The 22,820-nt window shown below is 41.6% G+C and overlaps 1 protein-coding gene and 1 pseudogene across 1 annotated transcript; both read left to right on the top strand.

The window, feature by feature from the left end:
• On the top strand, positions 1-2,972 carry LOC140926675 (uncharacterized). Its single transcript, XM_073376392.1, has 2 exons — positions 1-191; positions 1,130-2,972. Exons 1-2 carry the CDS (start codon positions 18-20, stop codon positions 2,651-2,653), a joined length of 1,698 nt encoding a protein of 565 aa, XP_073232493.1. The 5' UTR covers positions 1-17; the 3' UTR covers positions 2,654-2,972.
• Positions 2,973-11,309: 8,337 nt separating this feature from the next.
• Positions 11,310-22,184, top strand: LOC140925693 (uncharacterized; annotated as a pseudogene).
• Positions 22,185-22,820: the final 636 nt, after the last annotated feature.

Here is a 22,820-nt window from a genome sequence, read left to right as displayed (position 1 = left end):
TCACTCATTAGTTTACCATGTCATTCCGAAAGCAAATTAAACGTATGAACAAGAAAATCCAAGAACATAACGAGAAAATGAAGCCAATAAAGGAAATGGAGCTTTTTGTTCTCGACAACTCTCTTCGAGAAAGCACCGTGGCACAGCTTCGAGGCCATACCATTGAAAACAAGTGGAAAATATTTGAAGAGGTAAGCCATGTGCTATTCCTGATATGGATCCAAAGTGAAAGTTGCGAGGGGGGCCTGGTAAAGAGCATATCAGCTGGTCAGTCTCTGATTCACGTCTTACCTTCTTTTGTTCTCATTCTTCTCTCACCCTTTTTTGCCTTTTATTATTTACTCTAATCTTCCATTCCCTATTTCTCGTCTCGTCTCTACCGCCCTTCTTACATGATATTTTAATGTATCGCCAAACCATTTGCAAGTTTTGACTATTTTTGACAGATTCGCTATTTTCGCCAAAAGCGCCACTTACCAAGGGCCCCCTTTTGCCATGAAATTTGAATATTTGCCAGACCCATGTCAAATTTAAGCGCCCAATTGGCCATTTTCGCTAGATCTGCCATTTTCGTAAAAACCGTCACTCTTCAAGGGGCCCGTTTTGCTCTATTATTTTTCGCCTGATTTTCTATTTTCGCCAGATTCGCCAGTTTTGTCAACTTCGCCACTCTTACCTCTACAAGGAGCATTTAAGTTTTCGCCATACCTCTAAAGAGTTTTTTTTGCCAGATTGGTCATTTTCGCCACTGCGTGCATTTCTGGACACAAGTGCTGCCTGTCGGTCTACTTCACTTCACTCCACTCTCAGTGGGTTCTTCTCTTCTCTAATCATTTCTACTCTTCTCTGCTCCACTCTACTTATCATACTTCAATCTACTCTACCCTGTATACCCTGCTCTAGTTACCCTACACTTTTCTGCCCTATTATACTTTACTCTACTCCATTCTATAGGGCTCTACTCTACTCTGGTCTGCTCGGGAGTCTTCTACAATCTTCTCTACTCTACAATAACTGACTTAACTCTACGCAATCGCCACACTACTCTACTACAAATTACCTCACTTAACCTTCCTGAGATAAAGTAAATGATTTAACTTCTTCTCTGTGTTTCATCTGTTTTAACCAGGTGAAGAAAGCTGGCTTTCAGCATATGATTGTTGCCTCATTTTCCCACATGACTCGTGTGGGTGACACCTTCTGTCGTAAACTAAAAGAGGAAGGAGAAGACTTCGACAAATTATACGCCTTCACGGAGTTAGTGGAACCTGGTTACAAAAATAGAGTGCCAGACGTCGAAGCTATTCCTGTTGGATTGAAAAAGATGAAGGAATTTGGCATCAAACACCCAATCATTGAGGTGGATTTTGTCTACAGTGGAATCGACTATGAGAAGTTCACGTCTGATGACATCAACAAGCTTTTGTCTGAGCGAATGAGATGGGTTCGTAAAAATCTTTCCAAAGAGGCCCGTATATTTATCAACCTACGCGACTTTCCAGCAGCCATGTCGAGTAGACCAGAACGCATTTTTCAAGTGGTTCATTACTTGTCTTCTTTGCCACGAACTGAGCGTCCCTTTGGTTTGATATACGAGGATCCATCAGGTAAATCCATGCCAGAACAACTTGGAGTCTGGACGGCGGCCATTCGTAAAGAAATGGACGACTGTGGTTTTAAAGATGCAAAGCTGTTGGTACATGTTCACAAGCAATGGGGAATGGCAGACAGTAGTGTGTTGGCATGCCTCGCCAGTGGCGCAGATGGTATATGGGCAAGCTTATGTGAAGAAGGCGCCGCTATGGGTCACTCCTGTTCAAGTGTGACTATAATGAATTTAGTCCGCCTTGGAAACAAAAAGGTTTTACAACAATACAACTGTACGTACCTCCGCAAAGCGGCCCAAGAGATCACCACAATCACAACTGGGCTTGGTGCGGGTCACAGGCAGGTGGTGTATGGGGAAAGAGCTCTAGATCTGGTCTTCGGAATACGCAACTTCCCCTTAGACAAGAAAGAATTTGATATTGCTACTTTCTTTGATGAAGAGCCTCCCTTACGAATGACTACTCTGGCCTCGCCCAAGATGATCGCGGAAAAACTGAGGCGTGTCTTTGGAGAGGACCCACAGTTCACGGAGGAAAGAAGCACGAGAATGAAGGAAGTAATGTTGGAAGACCTTAACGAAAACAGAAAGGAAGAATACATGAGCGCAGTTGGTCTGGCGATACTGTTTGATCGGTCTGGTGGCCAATTAACCCCTGGCATGAGCGAAGTCATCGCGCAGGATGAGCCCGAGAAAGGCCACGCTCAGCGTTTGATTGCTGAAATTCGGAAAATGTGGGATGAATGGGATCTTAGGGAAGAGAGCCAGCAAGATGATGCGTTGGAGTTCGATTCATTCTACAATGGCTTCTTGGCACCATACTTCAGCTGCTACAGATGCGATGAAACAAAGCGCTCTCTAAAAGCCATTGACATGGATGAAGACGGAAAGGTGGATTGGAATGAATTCTCCTTGTACTTAAAGTGGGCCATTCGCCAGTACCCTGAGACCAAGACTGCTGAGGATCTGCTATCCATTGCCTTCCGCAAGGGCCTTATCCCCGCCATGCAAGACGTGGTTCTTCACGTAACTGTAGACGTAGAATAAGCAACACTGACAAAAAGCTCATGACCACAGATAACCTTGTCCTGATTTATCGGAAATAAATTATAAGTTGTAGGGTGAAAATCGATATATTTTTTCGCATAAACTGCTCTTTTCGCTTTTCTTTAAAGAAATAATGCACGATTAAGACCCATACCTACAAGATACCTGCACTATCAGGAGAGATACAGCTCTTTCATTAATAGCTACCAAAACATTGGCTCCGTTCAACTTCGACTTCAGAATCGATCGTATCCTGTGGAAGAATTCCGTTGTCCGTTTTGCTTTCATTTCCTCCTGCGAGACATATCCAGCATCTAACACGCCCAGAACCTTGTATCTCTCTCTCTGTTCCAATGAGGAAATTTCCCTGCCTTAATACCGTCAAAACTGATAGTTTTTCCTCTCTTCAAGATTATGCACGCACACTTCTGAATGCCGAACTCCATAGCAGACAAGTAAATATAAATACGTACAGTCTGGAACTATTACAACTTGGCAATAAAGTTCAGAATGAGACACAGCACGCACAGGGGCACCCAACGACTGTTTTCTGTAAAATATCTGTTTGGTGAAGCAAATATTGCCTAAAATTGTCTATGACTTGGGGACGGCTAAAAATTTCTAGATAACCGTTCAATTCATTCACAATTTTCGAAGCTCATCTAATAAATCCCCTACGATTTTATGAAGTTTAATTTTCACATTTCTCTTCCCAAGTTAGGCTATTTCTCTGAGAAAAAAGGAAACCAAAAATTTCGGATTCAAAAATGTGACGGAGAGAGGAATCAGAAAATGTCTCACTTTCGTAATACGTCAAATTGCACCTAAAATTTTAAAAATGAGGTGCTTCACGAGATATGCATGAGAAAAATTATTTTCCCTAGCCATAAAAAACGAACGTACTTTAGAAACTAGCCCCAACTGTAACATAAGCGAGGATTGCTATTGTACAAGTAATTTCCCTCCTGTGGAAGTGATTTTACGTACTATACCCATTAATTCTACCTACCACGAGTAAAAGTCTAGTGATAAGCGCTGACATAATGTTGCATTACATGTTGCTGATTAAGGGCGCCACGCTACATGAACGGCGTTTTACAATTGAGTTATAAAACTTGTTTAATTTCGCAGTTAATTTAGCTAGGCTTTAAATAAGAGTCTAACAAAAACTTAATAACAAAACATATTGCTTAAAGGGGAGAACACCGCTCCGAGATCGGTATGGCGGACAACTTTCATAGCGTGACCATGAAGCCTTACTTATCTCCCCGGCGCCAACATCTTTTAATATGGCCTAACACTCCGCGGCACTAAGGGCTGAAACCTCCGGCCAGCATCTTGCAACTTATAGAAAGGTGTAGACAATTATTCTGTTCTAGGAACTTTATTTTATCAATACTACTCCGCCGGCACGTGCTGTAAAACAATCAAATATAAAGTTTTCTCTTAAATCAGAGCTTGGGGAAGTCGCCGTGAGACTTAAACCGCCACGGATACGTGCGAAGCATGTATTCCCTTAAGCCCGAAAAAAAAATTTGGTTTAAGGTATGGCACATTGGCCATTCTCGGTGCAGCGGACAATAACACAGTACGAGGAGTGCGTATATTAAGTTGGTAGCAATCCGAGGACCATCTGCCTAAAACCTTAATTAACCAGCCTGGCAAGCCCGCGGCGGCTGCGTAGAGGCGACTCCAATACGAAATATGTACCCTTTGAGGGACGGTAGACCGACCTGACGAGCGCCGTCCCTGATAAGGTTAACAACGGCAGACCTAGTCAGCAGACGTACAGATTGAAAGAAGTAAAGTGGCCCGCGCGGGCGAGCGGTAAGAAAGTACTCGCGCATAGCAGTCACCGCGCAAACAGGTGAGGTGGAGCACGCAATAACAAGCGTATGCCCTTGGGGAAAAGCGTCAGTCTTGGAAGCTCATACGTACGGTTAGTAGTTCATGCCAGTCCCCACTTTGCGTACGTCTGAACCTCTTAAGGTGGGATGGTACAGGGTCTTTTTTTAGCCTTGGGAGCCACCGCCCAGAAACGTGCGTCCTGAAAGAGGGAGAGGGCATCAGCGATTTCGTTAGATACCCCAGGGACGTGGCTGGCCGTGACAAAGAAATATTGTGTTTTATAGAAAGGAGTACAAGGAGCCTTAGGGGAGCCATTATACGAGGGCCTTATTTGAATGACCCGACTATCGATTCGTTATTGCACCTGAATTGAATTCTTTTCCCAGAAAAATGCGGGAGCCAGAAATTTAAAATATTTGTTTGCGAAGTTTTCCCTAAGAATTACAACGCTCATTGAGAGGGATCACAATAAACGTTCATCACAAATGGCAATAAATAGGGTTAGCTAAGAAATAGCAATGCAAAAAAAAACAAAACACACACACACGCGCAAACAATAATTGGAGGTGAAAAGGGAAGCCAACAGGTGGAACATATACCTCTTGTTACTACTTTGAAATTTCCTCGATTCAGTTGTAAAAGACTGAAGATAAAAAAAATACATCGTTATTTTGTTTCAGCGATAGTAACAGCGCATCAAACAAAAAAGCTAATGTTGTGTCATATAGACAGGGTGTTTCGCCGGTGTTGCGGAAACTATTGTTGGGTAGTTATTGCATTGTGTTGTGGAGTGCGTTTTGTTCAATGTCTAGCCTGCGATCATGCCCTATCCCTTTACCTCAAGCCAAAGAAGCAAAGAAGCAAAAAAAACATTAAAATAAAAAATAACGCCTGATCTCAGGTTATTCAGTGTCAGGACCTAGTAACCCGGATTAGCAACTTCCATGCGCTCACCGTGTCACGGCGTTTTCACGGACCAATTTTTAGAACGGTTTTGGCGAGAAGTTTGAATATCTTTTAAATTCCACAAACCAGTCAGCAAAACCTATAGACCTAAAAATGATACATTTTTTTTCCTTTTTGATATCTTGTACTTCGAATGCGCTCATAGACATGGTGGAGATTCTACTTTCGCGGGAAAAAGTGCCCTAAAATGTGTCTAAAAATAGACTGGTCCGTAAAAACGCCGTGACATAGGCTTAGTATGGGAGTTGCTTGCTCCGGGTTATGGGCTCCTGTCACTGTCTTTTCAATCTTTTGTATTACGTCATTTGGTGATCACACTTGTCCGCAAAACCAATTCAAGAAATTCCCCTTTAAACCTGTCAATAGCAAAATCGTAAAGAACGTTATTGCTAAGCAAGCTAAAAAAGGAAAATAAAGCTCTTTTGAAAGAGCCAGTAGACTCGATTACCTTGGTTCAAATTTATTCGAAGCTCAAATTTATTTTCTCGGTTCTAAGCTCATTATCATACCTTATCATACCCAAACACAAAAAGGAAAAATATTTTAACCACGAATACAATTAAACAACGTCATATGCACTGTTGAAATAGAGCTTTTTGTTGAATCTATTTTTCAATTAGGACTAAATTTAAATAAGTATTTTTTTCAAAATTCCACTTCAAACAATAATATGTTTCAATGAGCAAGCTATGATTGGTCAGAAATAGTTTATCATATAAATATATATATATATATATATATATATATATAGCCGGTTTTTTTGAAAACCAACCCAACGAAATTTGCAGTCATTTGTGTGAAAAAGCGTCAAAAGGCAGGTTTCTTACGCCAGAGAAGCTCCAAAATCACAGTAACGAAGGAAAAAGAAAGAGCGAGGAGAAGGAAAGGAGGAGAAGGGGAAAAAAGCAATGGTTTCACTCTTAGTTTTTATAATAGCTACTTTGGCCGAAAAAACTAAACATTATGGCAGACATAATGTAATTTATGGCAAGGCATGATACTCACATGATAACTGGCTAGGTCAAGCTGTACCAGGTACTGCAAATCTAGCCAATGAGGTTATAGGGCGTTGGCAGGGTTAAGTAGGTATATCGAGGTATCTTCCCAGTAATTCTTCCTTCTCTCCCTTGTCATCAACTCGGTCAGATCTCGGGCAAAATATTTTCAGGCAAGTTCTTCCTTTGATTTTATTCTCTTTTCCTCATGCCGCCAATCCGTGTTTTAATTCTGGGCCACTCTTTCATTCGCCGTGTGCACGATTTTCTTTGCCGCAATTTTAATGCGCAGATTGCGAAAAATTTAAGTCTAGATGGCAATCTGCTCATAAGATGGCATGGGATTGGAGGTAGAACGGTTTCTAAAACTCGTGAGTATTATTTAGGTGTAGTAGAGGAGTTCGCTCAGCTTCGCTCCCAATGTAGTAATCATGCAATTAGGTACGAATGACCTTACCACCATTTCGGCAGTTGAAACTGGCTCGGCGATCGAAGATCTGTGTCGTTTACTTTATGAGTCATATGGAGTGGAATTGATTTGCGTTTGTCAAACCCTTTACAGGCAAGATGCATCTTCTTTTAACAAACTGCAGGTTGACTTGTTAACGAAGTATCTTAAGGTGGTTTTAGAACCCATTCCTTTACCCGCGTCACAGAGGGTTTTGGCGTTGTAAATCCCTTTTTCTTGCTCGGGACGGTGTTCATTTAAACAAACTGGGACATTATGAATATTTTCGCCATCCGAGAGGCGCTGTTCTTAGATGTATACGAATTTTCTCAGGTCGTTAACAGCAGTAATTTTTTCCCATGTATTTGCCAGTTCCCTAATTTTGATATTTGCTGCTCTTTAGCAAGTCGAATGTTATGCAGCCTTGCCCTTTGTTCACTTGCCCTTTGTTCACTTGTTGGAAAGTACTTTCCTACCTATAAGCAGGCTTGCTACTTTGTTCATGCACGGTTTAAATACTGTGTTTATTTTGCCACTTTGGCTATGTTATTTTGTGCTTTCGCTTTACCATTTTGAGTGTACAACCCCTTTTGACCGCCCCCTATTTTTGGGAGGTGTGTCCAATGCACTCGGTATCAGTGATTATGCACGTTTTCTCATGGAACTTGGCTTTTTTTATACTGTTAGTAGTATAGGAGGGACCGGTTAGGCCTCTTTTTTGCGCAGGAATATCATTAGCGTGCGCAGGAATACATTAACTAGGTGACAACATAGGCGATTGTCTTTATCTCATGAATTAAAAGGGGAAGGAATCTCATAAAGATAAGGTCATGTGCTATTTTTAGATGGATGATGTCATGGTTGGTATAACCGGTTTGACAGGTTTTAGTTATTTTCGGAAGATGATGTCATATGTATTCCGGGGTACTATGATGTCATAGTTGTTTTGATTGGTTGACCGGAATTAGAAAGCCGCTCATTGGCTGTCTCGTTTGACGAAGCATTCTGGTTGGTTGCTGTATTTTTATTGTTTGAACGGCGTAAAAGCCTGCTCACTGCCTTCCCGCATACTAATTTGGATTTCCTGCATTCTAATTAAGTGTCTTCCTCTGTATATAATGAAGTGGATAGGTTTACTAATGAGCGTCACTCTACTACAATAGGAACAATAGGCTTGCCTAGACTTGCCCGGGCTCTTTTAACCCTGATTGTAGAATCTATTCTATCTTCCAAATAAAAGCGCGCTCTCCGTTCAGCATATTACTCTTGCAATCGCTTTGCTAAGGAAACAAGTTCGCTTGCCTAAATAAAAATTCGGTTATAACAAAACTCAGACGCAAAAAATGGAGCTCAAACTCTCTATTTCAATCTATTGCAAACAGTGCTCTCTCTATAAAATTACTTTATCTTGATGTCCTGTCACTCGCTCTGTTAACCAGTAGTAATTTGCATCTGACTCATGCCTCTTTTGTGTTCTCGCAAATTAAACAATCATGCTTAAGTCCTCTAACAAAAAAGATAAGTTACCGTTTCATACACAATTGTTAGGTCTATTGAAAAATAAAATATTCCACTGCAAAGTGCATCGACAACCGTTTAATTAATTTGTTATTGGTCTATCGAGCATTCGTTTGGTTCTTTTCCAGGAAAGATCTTCCGCTGGGATCGTCCTTGTGTAAATAAATCCATTTCGATTTTCCATTGCAATAATGTCTTATTTTCACAGGCCAGTAATTTCCATACGAGTACGATGGAAGATATGGATCATAAAGATGTCTGGCAATGCGGTACATTTCCGTGATCCCAAAGTCTTTTGGTAGGGTTTGGCATCGGGGCGCTCCTTGCATATAATTTTGTACAACGGGATAGGCTGCTTCAGACCAGACTGTATCAAAAGGAAATGGCCGTGACATGTTTACAATTGGCGGGGAAGATTTGACAACAGGAGGCGATTTTACTGCTGATCTAGCTTCGCAGGCAAGGTTTTCCTTGTAACTGGTCGTTTTGACGGTTTCGACCGATTTTACGGAGCTGTTAATGGTTGGATATCGACGACAAGAGTCGAAAATGTCACTCAATACTTGCTTATCACTCGGCCAAACGCTCTTTCCGTTTCTTGAAAATAAGCTGACATGAATGGCGGGCGATTTTTGTCCAACATTCGTTCTGCAATGATACCGATTTGTTTTCGATCGCTAGGACTTCGGAAAAGAGCCATGTACTGAGCATTCCGGCTGATGTCCGTGTTAAATTTTCCCTTTGGAAACATATTTTGTAGCAGCAGTATCACACTAGCATTTCTATGCCGGCCTTGGGTAAACAGAAGGGAAACGAGAGTACTATCTGTTGCTTGGGCCATAAGATCATCAAACACAAGTACATTGTTAAACTTTGGGTCAATTTCCCGAAGATCTTCTTTAAACTCTGGAAGGCCACGAAAAAACTGAATTTCTTTTCTGATAGATGACTACATCACTTTGCAGGTATCCTGTCACTGACTGTAGTACCACCATATTCGCCTCGGTTTCTTGCTCTCGTAAAGAATACGATCCGTTGTGAGAATTTTTTCAACGAAAAATGTTTTATCACACTGAGTGGGGCCCACCACGAGAAGTGAAAATTTATGTCGAAACAAAAATTCTGGATATGCCTTGGTTTCCAGGGAAACATCGTCACTGAATTTGGGCCTCTTGACTATACAATGCTGAGGTTTTTCCGTTTCTTTGACAGCTGCAATAGTTCGTTTTCGTTCTCTACTTCTTTCCTTTTCTGTGTGCAATAATTGTGTAAAACGTCGGGACTTTCCTTGTGTTATACCCAGACTTTTCTTAGATCCCGAAAATACTGCTGCTTTTAGCCATTGCTTTCTTTCGTGGCTCTTTAGTCGATGCACTTGACGCAGGTGATCACTCAAAGAGAGTAATTCTGGCTTACCACATACCGGGCAATCTCTCTTGAATTTATACGGCATCTTTACCACACGAGAACCTCCAACATACAGAAGGAAATAAGTTATTTTCCTGTTTATATAGCTTTTCTTATAAAATTTGATGAGTCATCATTAGTTCTAATCCAATTCTTGTCAATCGTGGTGTAATAGTAGGTCGATGTATTTCCTGGATCTTTGTATTGTTGCACTTCAATAAAAACTGTAAACAACCAAACTTTAAGTGTGTTTTATTGATGACTTAATCCTAGAAAAGAACCAAACGAGTGCTCGATAGACCAATAACAAATTAATTAAACGGTTGTCGATGCACTTTGCAGTGGAATATTTTATTTTTCAATAGATCTAACAATTGTGTATGAAACGGTACCTTATCTTTTTGTTAGAGGACTTAAGCATGATTGTTTAATTTGCGAGAACACAAAAGAGGCATGAGTCAGATGCAAATTACAACTGGTTAACAGAGCGTGTAACAAGACATCAAGATAAAGTAATTTTATAGAGAGAGCACTGTTTGCAATAGATTGAAATAAAGAGTTTGAGCTCCATTTTTTGTGTCTGAGTTTTGTTATAACCGAATTTTTATTTAGGCAAGCGAACTTGTTTCCTTAGCAAAGCGATTGCAAGAGTAATATGCTGAACGGAGAGCGTGCTTTTATTTGGAAGATAGAATAGATTCTACAATCAGGGTTAAAAGAGCCCGGGCAAGTCTAGGCAAGCCTATTGTTCCTATTGTAGTAGAGTGACGCTCATTAGTAAACCTATCCACTTCATTATATATGGAGGAAGGCACTTAATTAGTATACAGGAAATCCAAATTAGTATGCGGGAAGGCAGTGAGCAGGCTTTTATGCCGTTAAAACAATAAAAAATACGGCAACCAACCAGAATGCTTCGTCAAACGAGACAGCCAATGAGCGTCTTTCTAATTCCGGTCAAATAATCAAAACAACTATGACATCATAGTACCCCGAATACATATGACATCATCTTCCGAAAATAACTAAAACCTGTCAAACCGGTTATACCAACCATGACCGCCACAAGATAAAAATAGAACACGACATCATTGATGAACCCGTCAAACTGGATATACTTAATGAGATTCCCCCGCAAGTTAATGAGATACCACAGCATTTTATTCATGAGATCAAGACAATAGCCTGTGACGTCACCTAGTTAATGTATTCCTGCGCAAAAAAGAGGCCTAACCGGTCCCTCCCCTACTACTACTGTTACTGCTGTCTTAGTTTTCGTATTTTGTCACTTATATTTTTCAATTTCTTTTGTGGCTACGTTGGGCCTGTTAGGCTACATATATACTGCCTCTCCCAGGTACTAAGTAATTTTCCAGACAACAATGGCTCGCGGGGTATATTCGTGCCCCCTGCAGTGCTGTTAATTGTCTCAGTCTTGTTATTTTTGCCAGTTTCAGTAGTCTTTTTCTAAAAAATGCCTCCGCGAAAACGACCAGCAACTCAAGCTACAGCGCCCGCCGCCATTCCATCCGTTCGCCCCAACAAGAGAGCCAGGCGGCCAAGACTGCGTCCTGAGGAAGCGCCCACTGTTCATGAGAACACTACAACTGAGCAGGCCAACGTGATTGCTTCAAAACCTTCAAGTTCATCCCCAGGTACAGTGTCCGTGGATGTCGACGCAATGACCGCTACCATTTCTGCCGTAATTACACAAGCAGTAAAGACGGCCATCTCGCCTGAGAAATTGGCTTCGCTGCTCGACAACAACTCCCCAACGCCAGCAGTCACGCAAGACCCAACTGGACTTGTTGAACAGGCTGTGGATGACGACGTCAATGTCATCACCAATCCTCAGTCAGGTTAAGGAACTTTAACCAGAAGCCGACCAGTTCCCGACCCCCATCCCCGAGAACCTATTGCCGAAGAGTTGGGTGCTAACTTGACAGATCCACTAAATTCTACTCTCACAGCCAGCTCGCGGCCGCTGTATCAGCGTGAGTGGGTCGTTTTCCGCCAATTCTATGCTCACTTGTACGGTTCAACCAATCCTCCTTTACCTTTACCCCCTACTTGTTTCCCTCTTTTTATTTCTTATCTTTCGTTTCGTAAATTGGCCTGTTCCACCATCAAATCATATCTTTCTGCCATTTCCTATGCAAATAAGCTCAAAGGTTTTAATGATCCCACCAAATCTTTTCTAATTGACAAGCTGTTGACAGCTTTGAGCTGTCAACAGCTGTCGGACATTCGTCTGCCAATTACACGGCCCATATTGCACCAGCTGATTCACTCTCTTACTTTTTCTAACTCTTCGGTATTTTATCGTTCTCTTTTTTCGGCGATGTTTCTTGTCGCATTTTACGGTCTTTTTCGCATAGGTGAACTGGCCTCCAAGAGCACACGATTTGCGCGTTCCGTCGTTCAGTACAGTAATCTAACATTTTTATTTCGGCAAGGCCAAGTGGAGGGGACAAAGATTACTATTACCGAGTATAAGCATAACGCTAGTCGCAGACCTTTTGACATTTTACTTGCAAAGGATGTCTCTTCCCCCTTTTGCCCTGTTACAGCCTTATATCAGTACTGTAATATCAGGGGAAATAGTCCAGGGCCACTTTTTTGTCACACTGATCAGACCCCCATCTCTGTTCACCAATTCAATGTGGCGCTTCATCAGTGCTTATCTTACTGTGGTCTTGACAGTAGTCGGTACAAGACTCATAGCTTTCGCATTGGCGGCGCGGGCCATGCCGCTGAAAAAGGTTATTCGGACGCGCAAATTCGTGCTCTTGTTCGCTGGAGATCCGACGCGTTTAAAGTTTATTTGAGGTCGGAAGTTCTTCACGCTAATTAATTGATTTGCCCACGTGTCGAAAGTAGGTCCGACAATTGGGCTGCTACTTGGTGGGCTTAGAAAACCATTTTTCACTAACCTTTGAGATCTTAGTTCCTAACCTTATTCATTCTTTTTTTACGCCTGCTGAATGGGTGAGTCATTGGGTTGCTATTTGGCTGGCATTAGTTCTCGTTTCGTATGACTTAGTTCGTTCTGTTATTATGCCTGTTGGGTAGGTCAGTCATTGGGCTGCTACTTGGTTGACAATTTTTAAGTCCGACTTTTCCTATCGATTGTTATCACTCTAATTTGTACCAGACATTTAATGTCACGGTTCAGACAAGGGCTGCCGTTTCGTTGGCGTCACGTTTAGTATTGACAGTTTTTTTTTTCTTCTTCATAGTTTTACAATTGTCCAACAATTTTTCGCTTTCCAGCTTTCACGCGAGCTCTGCTTCTTTTTGTGGGGCTTCAGCCACAGTTGTGTGGCTTGTGGCGGATTTTTGTCGCCCCATTTTTTATTCAGTAGCTTAATCGGTTTGCATATATCGATGTGTTGTGATTCTGTTAGCTTTGATTTCATTAAACCTGCCACAACCGTGGCCAGATTTATCCAACACAGTTGTTTGTTTATATTTTAATTCTGTTCCTTATCGGAAAGTACGTAACCGGAAATGCAAGCAGAGCTCGCGGAGTCTATCTTTTTGTCGAGGGTCGAGGGTCGAGGGTTCCATGTCGCGGGTCGAGGGTACCACGTCGAGGGTCGAGGGTAACAATTTTTTTATTATTATTCTTTTTTTGAAAAATGGAAAACAAATGAAAAACAAATAAGAAGAATTTAAAAAACAAATGGCGCGTGGACATCTCCGTCCATATTAGTTCTCCTTGTTGGGTGGGGAGGGAGGGGGGAGGGACAGGTTTCTCAATATGAGTGACTGCCTGAGAACGTCTTCTGCTCTGTTGACGAGCCACCATATAGTAAAAAATGTCGTAAAAAAGTTTAAAAAACTGATTTAACTGATATGTTACTCTCAAAATGAGCTTGGAAGCAGAAATTACAAAAAAACAAATAAAGGATGTGTGCGGCTGAATTAGCGATAAAGGCTAGGCCCTCACCTAACCCTTCCAACTTTTCCCAGTTTTTGGCTGGGAGGACCAACCCATCTTCATGAGAATGAGGCGATGAAAGACGAAACATATTATTTTATTGAAAGTTAACATAATCGTCTGCTTCGATCTGATCGCTGTTGGTGAATAAAAGCTCCCTTTTGCAAAATAGGAAATAATCGCTGAAGCCGTTGTGAAGAAAGTTTTTTGCGCAGACAGCTCTGATTTCTGTTTGAAATGCACACTAGGGATAAAGATGTGTACAAAGTTAGTTTCGACACATGACTTCCTATTGTCCCACTGCCACCATCAACTGCGCCGATAAGTGTTGGCCTGGGTAGCAAGCGTTTCTGGGGGGTTTAGGAGCAAAGAACGAGGAACGAGAGTCAAACACCGTGGAAAAAATTGCGCAAGTGAAAGAGCGGGAAGGGGGTGGGGAAGAAAGGAAGGAAATGCTTGCAGACAAACCCCTCCCCTCCCTCTCCCCCCTCTTTAATTTTTTTGGCTCTCGTTTCATTTCTCGCGCGGTCAAAACCGAAAATCCCGTTCCTCGGTCTTTTTTTCGCTCCCTCCGAAACTAAACGGAAACGCTTGCTACGCAGGCTAATAAGTGTTGGTTTTGCGTTCCTTTTGTGTTTCAGGGTGTTTAAAATTTCTGCAGTGATATACTTTTTAAGCTGCAGAACATTAACGTTGGTAATTGAACGAGTTTATTCCCGGGGGGGTACTCCCATACATTACCTATACGGGTATGTGCCGCCCAACGGGGTCGTGATTTGAAGCTCCTGAATTAGAACGGGGTATCCATTTCAGAGGCGTTTTCTAGAACGGGGTATAATACTTGAAACGCACGAAAGCTCCAGTTTTGTAAGCAGCCACTTGACACTTCAAGGACAGATTGCTTTTAAAAATACAGTTCAATGCGTTAACAAGCAAACAGTTGTACTCTTGTTGCACCCCAGAACGGAGTATAAAAAATTGGCTCATTTCTAGAACGGGGTATCAATTTAAGGGGAAATTTTTTTTAGAACGGGGTGCCAATTTGGAGTTTCGGGCGGCACATACCCACCCAAAAAATACCCAAGGCCCTCCCCCGGGAGTTTATTATTGCAGCGCGACTCGGGCGATGGCATCAACCATCTATTTAAAATTATCACTCTAGCTACGCACCTAAGTATCTAGGTCACGATTTCCGGTGTCGGTGATTGTCGATGACTTGTATTTTAAAATTTCATGGCGAGTTTCTACTTCATTGAAAGCAAGACAATTCGGTCGCATACCGTGGGATAGCTTAAAAAACAAGAATCGGTGAAATATCCATATTCAAACAACCCCACTGAACAGCTAAGCAAGGCAGAGAAGAGGCAGACGGGACTGAAATATCAGCCTAAGCAGGGGCACCCAACGACGGTTTCCTCCTAAATGCATTGAAAACACTTTTTCGCTTATCCAGAGTACTTTCAAATCTCTAGAAATGCATTCTAAGCTGCGCTATAAAAGTTGTATCTGTTCGGTCGCCTTAGGGCAACTTGTATCTTTTCGAAATGACTTAGGGCCTCAGTATTATTTTCCCGAAAATTTTAGATGCAATTTTAGGTTTTAAGAAAGTGACAATTTTTCTGATTCCTCTCTCCATCGCATTTTCGAATCCGAAAATTTTAGATTTCCAATTCTACGAAAAATAGGCTAACTTGGGGACTGAAATGCGAAAAACTAAACTTTAGAAAATCGAAGAGTCCGAAGAGAATTTATTAGATAAGCTACGAAAACTGTACATGAATGGAACGGCCATCTAGATATTAGTCGTTGGGAGTCCCTGCCTAAGCTCTATGATATTTTTTGGGCACAACCTGCCTACCTTCACAGGAAGGAAGAAGGTTCTTTGCTTTTAAATTTAATTAAATTAAAGAACAATAACAACAACACCACGTTTTCTTTATAAAAAAATTGGAAAAAAAAATTACCCTCGACATGGTACCCTCGACCCTCGACAAAAAGACAGACTCGCGCTCGCGCAGAGTTGGGCCTTGTTTTGACCACATGCCTTGATATAAAACTAGACATTATGGCAGACATAATGTAATTTATGGCAAGGCATGATACTCACATGATAACTTGCTAGGTCAGGCTGTACCAGGTACTGCAAATCGTTAAGCAGGTATATCGAGGTAATTTCCCCGTAATTCCTCCTCCTCTCCCTCGTCATCAACTCGGTCAGATCTCGAGCAAAATCTTTCCCTCCTCCTCCCATTTCACCTGCCTGCGGGTTATTATTGTTCACGGTATTTCCTATTTCTTCTTTTTTCCTTTTCTTATTAGTTGTGTAGTTTGTGGCGGATTTTTGTCGCTCCATTTTTTAATTCACTAGGTTAATCGGTTTACATATATCGATGTGTTGTGATTCTGTGAGCTTTGATTTCATTAAACCTTCCACAACCGTGGCCAGATTTATCCAACACAGTTGTTTGTTTATATTTTAATTCTGTTCCTTATCGGAAAGTACGTAACCGGAAATGCAAGCAGAGCTCGCGCAGAGTTGGGCCTTGTTTTGAACACATGCCCTGATATAAAAACTGTTGGACGCAAAAGGTCTATTTGACGATAACGTTATCAAAAATCCGGCTAGATTATATGCGTTACTTGTGACCAAGCTTTTTAGGTTGAGATGGCTGTACAATTGGCCAAGTTCGCTTTTTTTTTTATTGTTTCTTTCTTTCTTCCTTTTTTTTTATGGATTAGATCAAGATTGAAGTTCACGTGATGAATGACTGATAGAACTTTCTTGGAAAAAGAAGAACATATAACTGATCTCCTTTTTATGTTGCGCCGTCTGTACCAGGAATCTTTATTAGAAGTCGCCAACCTGTGTGTGGCTGACGAATATTGAATTTTGTCATTTCAAAAACCTGCATAGTGAGCTTGTCCGCTGCGCTATAGCTTCCTGTTAGACATCAAGGTTAATCAGGAGTTTGGGTAAGCACAGTATGATTTAATATTTGGGTCGTTATTCCTTCCTACACCCTGAGTTCTTGAGTGTTGCTTCGATATGTACCAATATGCGTAGTGGAAGGTTTACGGGGAAAGAATTGGAGCAAAGGGATAAAAACTATCTCCGACCTTAGCTTAGATGTTTTTGGTACAAATTTAACATCATCTGATATCTGACGGCAAGCAATATTATAAAACCCTTTATCACATTTTAATTCCTTTGATACTTTCGTTGTCCAAATATAGAATTTGGCCGTTGGACTCCTTTGCAGTTTGTCTTTCTATTCAGATCTGTCTAGTTAACTATCCCAGCGAGCTAAGTTAAGTATGCTTTGAAACGATAGTAAAGTGTATCATTTTCTACTCTCATTCTTTTCTCCCGCCCGACAACAGAGGACTATCGATCACTAGCCTTACTTAGTCCTTTGTCAGTAACACTGTATTTGAAAAATGTTTTAGCGTGAATTGCAAAAAGCGTTTTGATGACAAGTTTTCGAACACAAAGCACCCGTGAGGGGTGAAGGGCGAAGGAATGTGATCAGGCTTTGTATTACAGGGGCGGATCCAGGATTTTTTTTAGGAGGGGGTGCACTCGTCTCATGCTCTACGTCAACACCAATAAACCAAATTTTTTTTACAGAATACCAGTTGTATTAGAAAGCCGCAGGTCATCTCAGGGGGGGGGGTGCGCACCCCCTGCACCCTCCCCCTAGATCCGCCCCTGTATTAGGCGTTTTAATATTAGCAGGAACGCGTTAACAGCTGGTTGTGTTCTCGAGAAACGGCCGGGTTAGAAAAAAAAGAGATTGTTGCATATTCCCAATTTAGACCAAGTAAATGCAATGGATTTTTATCATTTCATGCACGAAATGCTACCATAACTGTTCTTAGCTTACTATAAAACATATACGCAGGTCATTCGCAAAAAAATGTAAAATTAACAAATCGACCACAATCTTCCACGGTCTACACTCTTATAGGTCATAGAAATGACGCCATAAAATGTTCAAAGCTCAAGTGGAACCACGAGCCGAATTTTATGGCGTCATTTCTATGGTCTATAAGAGTGTAGACCGTGGAAAATTGTGGTGGACTTGTTTCTTACAGTAACATTTATATTTAGTTTCCGGCGAAGTTTCTCGGAAAATCACGCGCGTATTAAACATTTTATGACGACATTTCTATGGTCTATAAGAGCGTAGACAATGGAAAATTGTGGTCGATTTGTTAAATACATCTAAATAAGATTTACATCCTCACTAAACTGCATGGCAACTGATTAAACGAGAGTTATCCCACTGCCTAAAAGCAACTCAAATTCAAAGCGACTCTAAAGTAAAATATTTCCTGTCTTCCTAGTGACAGTCGATGATCCGGACGATTGTGAAGATTTATGATTGTGATAATAATAATAATGACATTGATGATTATGATGACGATGATGATGGTAATGATGTCTTCGATGATGTTATAGCTAGTGGATTCCATTTACCTTAGCTTATTATCGTTTTACTGCTATCTTTCATCTTTCAGCTTTACTGACTACTACTAAAGCCATGTCATTCCAAAAGCAAATTGAACATATGCACCAGAAAATCCAAGAGCATAACGAAAAACTGAAGCCACTGAAGGAAATGGAGCTTTTTGTTCTCGACAACTCTCTTCGAGAAAGCACTGTGGCACAGCTTCGAGGCCATACTCTTGAAAACAAGTGGAAAATATATGGAGAGGTAAGCCTTGTAGTATTCTTGATGGGCCCATAGTGAAAGTCACGAGCGGGGCCTGGAAAAGAATATCACCTTGTCAGTCTATGATTCACGTCTTACACTTTCTGTTGTCCTCATTCTTCACTTGCCCTTTTTGACTTATTTTATTTACTTTGCTCTTCTATTCTCTACCGGCCACTTGTCTCTACCCTACACCAACACAATCTACTCATACTCCAGGTCCGTAGCCAGGTTTTTTAAGGACACTTCAAGGGAAGGTGCGATCCGATATGAGGAGACGGAGCAAACGAGGCCGAGGGCGCAAGTCTCTGGGGTGGGGGGAGGGGGCAGTTAGGTTGTCTGAAACTGCATTTCTAAGACTGCGTTTTGAAAAACTCTGTATTTCTCAAACTTTTAATCTTCAATTTTTTTTTTCAAATAATGTACTTTATTTTTGTAGTTTTTTATAGTGACAATACCAGACGTCACTATTTAAAAACAAAGTAGAAAGAAAGTTATAAATCCGTATTATTCGCTGGGTTTTCTGCATCATCATGATCTTTCAATAGCTCATGCTTCCTTGGATGTTTCTTATAAATTAGAAATAGATCAATCAAAGACTTCTTTCAGATCAATGTATGTTAGATAGTAGACATAGTGATGTGTATAAGAGCTAGTTCCGCGAATACTTCTTTTTTGGTCCCAGAAAACAGCAGATATTTTGAGCTATCCTCAAAGACAAAGGACCACACAAAAAAAGAAACAATACATACCTTCATCTCTTTCAAGAAAATGCAAGAAAAAGGATGCGAGTTCGACCACTTGTAATTGGCAGGAGCCCATTAGTGTACTGACTTAAAACTGAGATTTGTTTCAGCCACATAGTGCCAATTCAGCCCTGCAGGCTAAAGTCTGATTCAGCCCCTCCTGGAGCCATTTGAGCATAATTTGGGCCAAAACAGCTCAATCAAAAGGCTATTCCAGTCTACGCTGGGGCCCATTTCAGTTGTTGTGTCCTTATCAGCCCCAGGTAATTGGACTGTATTGGCTCTAATTTAAGGGAGCCAAATTAGACTCAAACGTAGAACTGTAGTTTACTCACCGAGGGGGCCCCATTTTTAGAGCTAAAACAGTTCTTTCTGATTTACAGTGTGGCTCTTGTAAATGGCTTTTGAACAGCTAATTGGATAATTGGACAACGAGAATTTTTCAGATCCTTGATAAGGGCTGATAAATGAGTAAGGTCAACATTAAGCCAGTCATAACGGCTGTACTGCTCTCGCCACAAAAACAAAACAAAGTTAAATGTAATGCTGCTTCCTAGCTAGCAAGTGTCGTAATAACCGCAAAGGTTCGCGCTCGAGTCCTCAGACTTGCACTATTCACTTGAAAGCTTTTACACGAAGGCTAAAACATGTTTTGTGGAAAGCGTGAAGTTTTTTAACACTTTCACAGTATTTTCAAGTTCGCTACACAATCAGTGAACCAGAATTAAAAAGTACTATTAATCCACTGTGTTTTAAATCGTTGGTCAACAAAAACGTGGACCTCTGTGGCCTCGCCCCCCCTCCCTACGCCCCTGTACGCCGCTCTGCATTACGTCAGTCTACTTTACTCTATTCTTCTCTTCTAGAATCATTTATACTCTTCTCTACTCTGTTCTACCCTATATACCCTGCTCAATGTACTCTACACTACTCTACCCTAATCTACTTTACTCTACTCTGCTACCCTCTACTCTACTCTGCCGTAATTTACGTAACTCAAGGTTATCGCTATTACGTCGCTCTACTCTACAATTCCTTACTCTACTAGACATATCTTTATTTAACCTTCCCGAAGAAGATATTAGATTTTAGATTGTCTTCGTTTTCCTCTGTTTTAACCAGGTGAAGAAAGCTGGCTTCCAGCATATGATTGTTGCTTCATTTTCCCATATGACTCGTGTGGGTGACACCTTCTGTCGCAAGCTAAAAGAAGAAGGAGAAAACTTCGACAAATTATACGCCTTCGCGGAGTTGGTGGAACCTGGTTACAAAAATAGAGTGCCAGACGTCGAAGCTATTCCTGTTGGATTAAAAAAAATGAAGGAATTTGGAATCAAACACCCAATCATTGAAGTGGATTTTGTCTACAGTGGAATCGACTATGAGAAGTTCACGTCTGATGACATCAGCAAGCTTTTGTCTGAGCGCATGAGATGGGTTCGTAATAATCTTTCCAAGGAGGCGCGCATATTTATTAACGTACGCGACTTTCCCGCAGCCATGTTGAGTAAACCAGAACGCATTTTTCAAGTGGTTCATTACTTGTCTTCTTTACCACAAACTGAGCGTCCCTTTGGTTTCATGTACGAGGATCCATCAGGTAAATCTATGCCAGAACAACTTGGAGTCTGGACGGCAGCCATTCGTAAAGAAATGGACGACTGTGGTTTTAAAGATGCAAAGCTGTTGGTACATGTTCACGAGCAATGGGGAATGGCAGATAGCAGTGTGTTGGCATGCCTCGCCAGTGGTGCAGATGGTATATGGGCAAGCTTGTGTGAAGAAGGCGCCGCTATGGGTCATTCCTGTTCAAGCGTGACCATAATGAATTTAGTCCGCCTCGGAAACAAAAAAGTTTTACAACAGTACAATTGTACGTACCTCCGCAAAGCGGCCTAAGAGATCACCACAATCACAACTGGGCTTGATTCAGGTCACAGGCAGGTGGTGTATGGGGAAAGAGCTCTAGATTTGATCTTCGGAATGCCCAACTTCCCTTTAAACAGGAACGAATTTGACCTTGCTGAGTTCTTTGGTAAGAAGCCTCCCTTACGAATGACTACTTTGGCCTCGCCCCAGATGATCGCAGAAAAACTGAGGCGTGTCTTTGGCGAGGACCCACAGTTCACGGAGGAAAGAGGAAATAGAATGAAGAAAGAAAAGAGGAATACATGAGTGCGGTTGGTCTGGCGATATTGTTTGATCGGTCTGGTGGCCAACTAACCTCTGCCATGAGCGATATCATCGCCCAGGATGATCTCGAAGAAGCCCACGCGCAGCATTTGATTACTGAAATTCGGAAGATGTGGGATGAATGGGATCTTAGGGAAGAGAGCCAGCAAGATGATGCGTTGGAGTTCGATTCATTCTACAATGGCTTCTTGGCACCATACTTCAGCTGCTATAGATGCGATGAAACGAAGCGTGCTCTGATAGCCATTGACATGGATGAAGACGGAAAGGTGGATTGGAACGAATTCGCCTTGTACTTGAAGTGGGCCATTCGCCAGTACCCTGAGACCAAGACTGCTGAGGATCTGCTGTCCATTGCCTTCCGCAAGGGCCTTATCCCCGCCATCCAAGACGTGGTTCTCCAGCAAACTGTAGACGTAGAATAAGAAAGAAGCACAAACAAGCTCAAACAAGGACTTGAGATAGCCTTGTGAGCATTATCTGCTATCCATTGCCTTCCGTAAGGACCTTATCCCAGCCATGCAAGATGTGGTTCTTTACCAAACTGTAGACGTAGAATAAGAAAGACTTCAAAAAAACTCAAAGAAATCATTTAGATAGCCTTGTGAGCATTATCAGAAATAAATCATGAGATGGTTTTCGCTGTTGTCCTCCTAAGAAATGGTGCATGATCAAGTCCCATAAAGTCCGAGGGTGTTTCCCAGAAAAATGACGAATTCTCTCCCCTGAAAGTTTTGAAAACGTCGCAGAATGCAGATTACAACTTTGTGCGCGTAGTCTTAATTCATTTTCATCCATAAAACTAACTCGAATAAATACTTCTTCTCATTAATTTCTTGGTTTGATTCCTTGAATAGCCATCCAAAGATACGATTATCTTTCAAGGTAGTTATTTTAACACCCAAAGCTGACCAGTCCACAAATGTTTTCCCCCTGAAAGCTCGCACGACTACCTCAGTTATTATTTTTTTTATGAGGGGGTCCACCTCCCAGGACTATAAGATTTATCAATGAATGTTTGGGCCATAAAAGTGGCTTTGAGTATCGGCACAAGTGTTGTGTCGACCAAAGAGTTAACGAAAACTACTCTGAAAGAAACTGGTAGGAGGCGAACCAGTTGGCTGTTTACAAGCGAGGCCGAGGATTTGAACTCGGGACTACCGAGAGCAAATCGAGCTCCCATTATTCCTGCTTACGTGCTCAAACCCAGGGAAATAGAAAAAAGGCGCAGCCGGCCAGCTTCCAGGCGTTTGGATTATTGCGAAACACTTTAGCCTTGATATAACTTCGCCTGATCAATACAAATGATGGCCCATTTTCGAGTTTTAAAAACCCTCACCCTTAAAACAAAGCCAAGTGAAAACACCTTTCTCGTGAAAATAGGTTGC

Source organism: Porites lutea, chromosome 2 (genome assembly GCF_958299795.1).
Source record: "Porites lutea chromosome 2, jaPorLute2.1, whole genome shotgun sequence".
Lineage (NCBI taxonomy): Eukaryota > Metazoa > Cnidaria > Anthozoa > Scleractinia > Poritidae > Porites > Porites lutea.
This window is presented reverse-complemented; position numbering and strand designations above follow the sequence as displayed.

Coding starts and splice junctions, on each gene's coding strand:
- LOC140926675 (XM_073376392.1), top strand. CDS start 18: ATGTCATTCCGAAAGCAAATTAAACGTATGAACAAGAAAATCCAAGAA. Junction 192..1,129: donor AGTGGAAAATATTTGAAGAG/GTAAGCCATGTG, acceptor TGTTTTAACCAG/GTGAAGAAAGCTGGCTTTCA.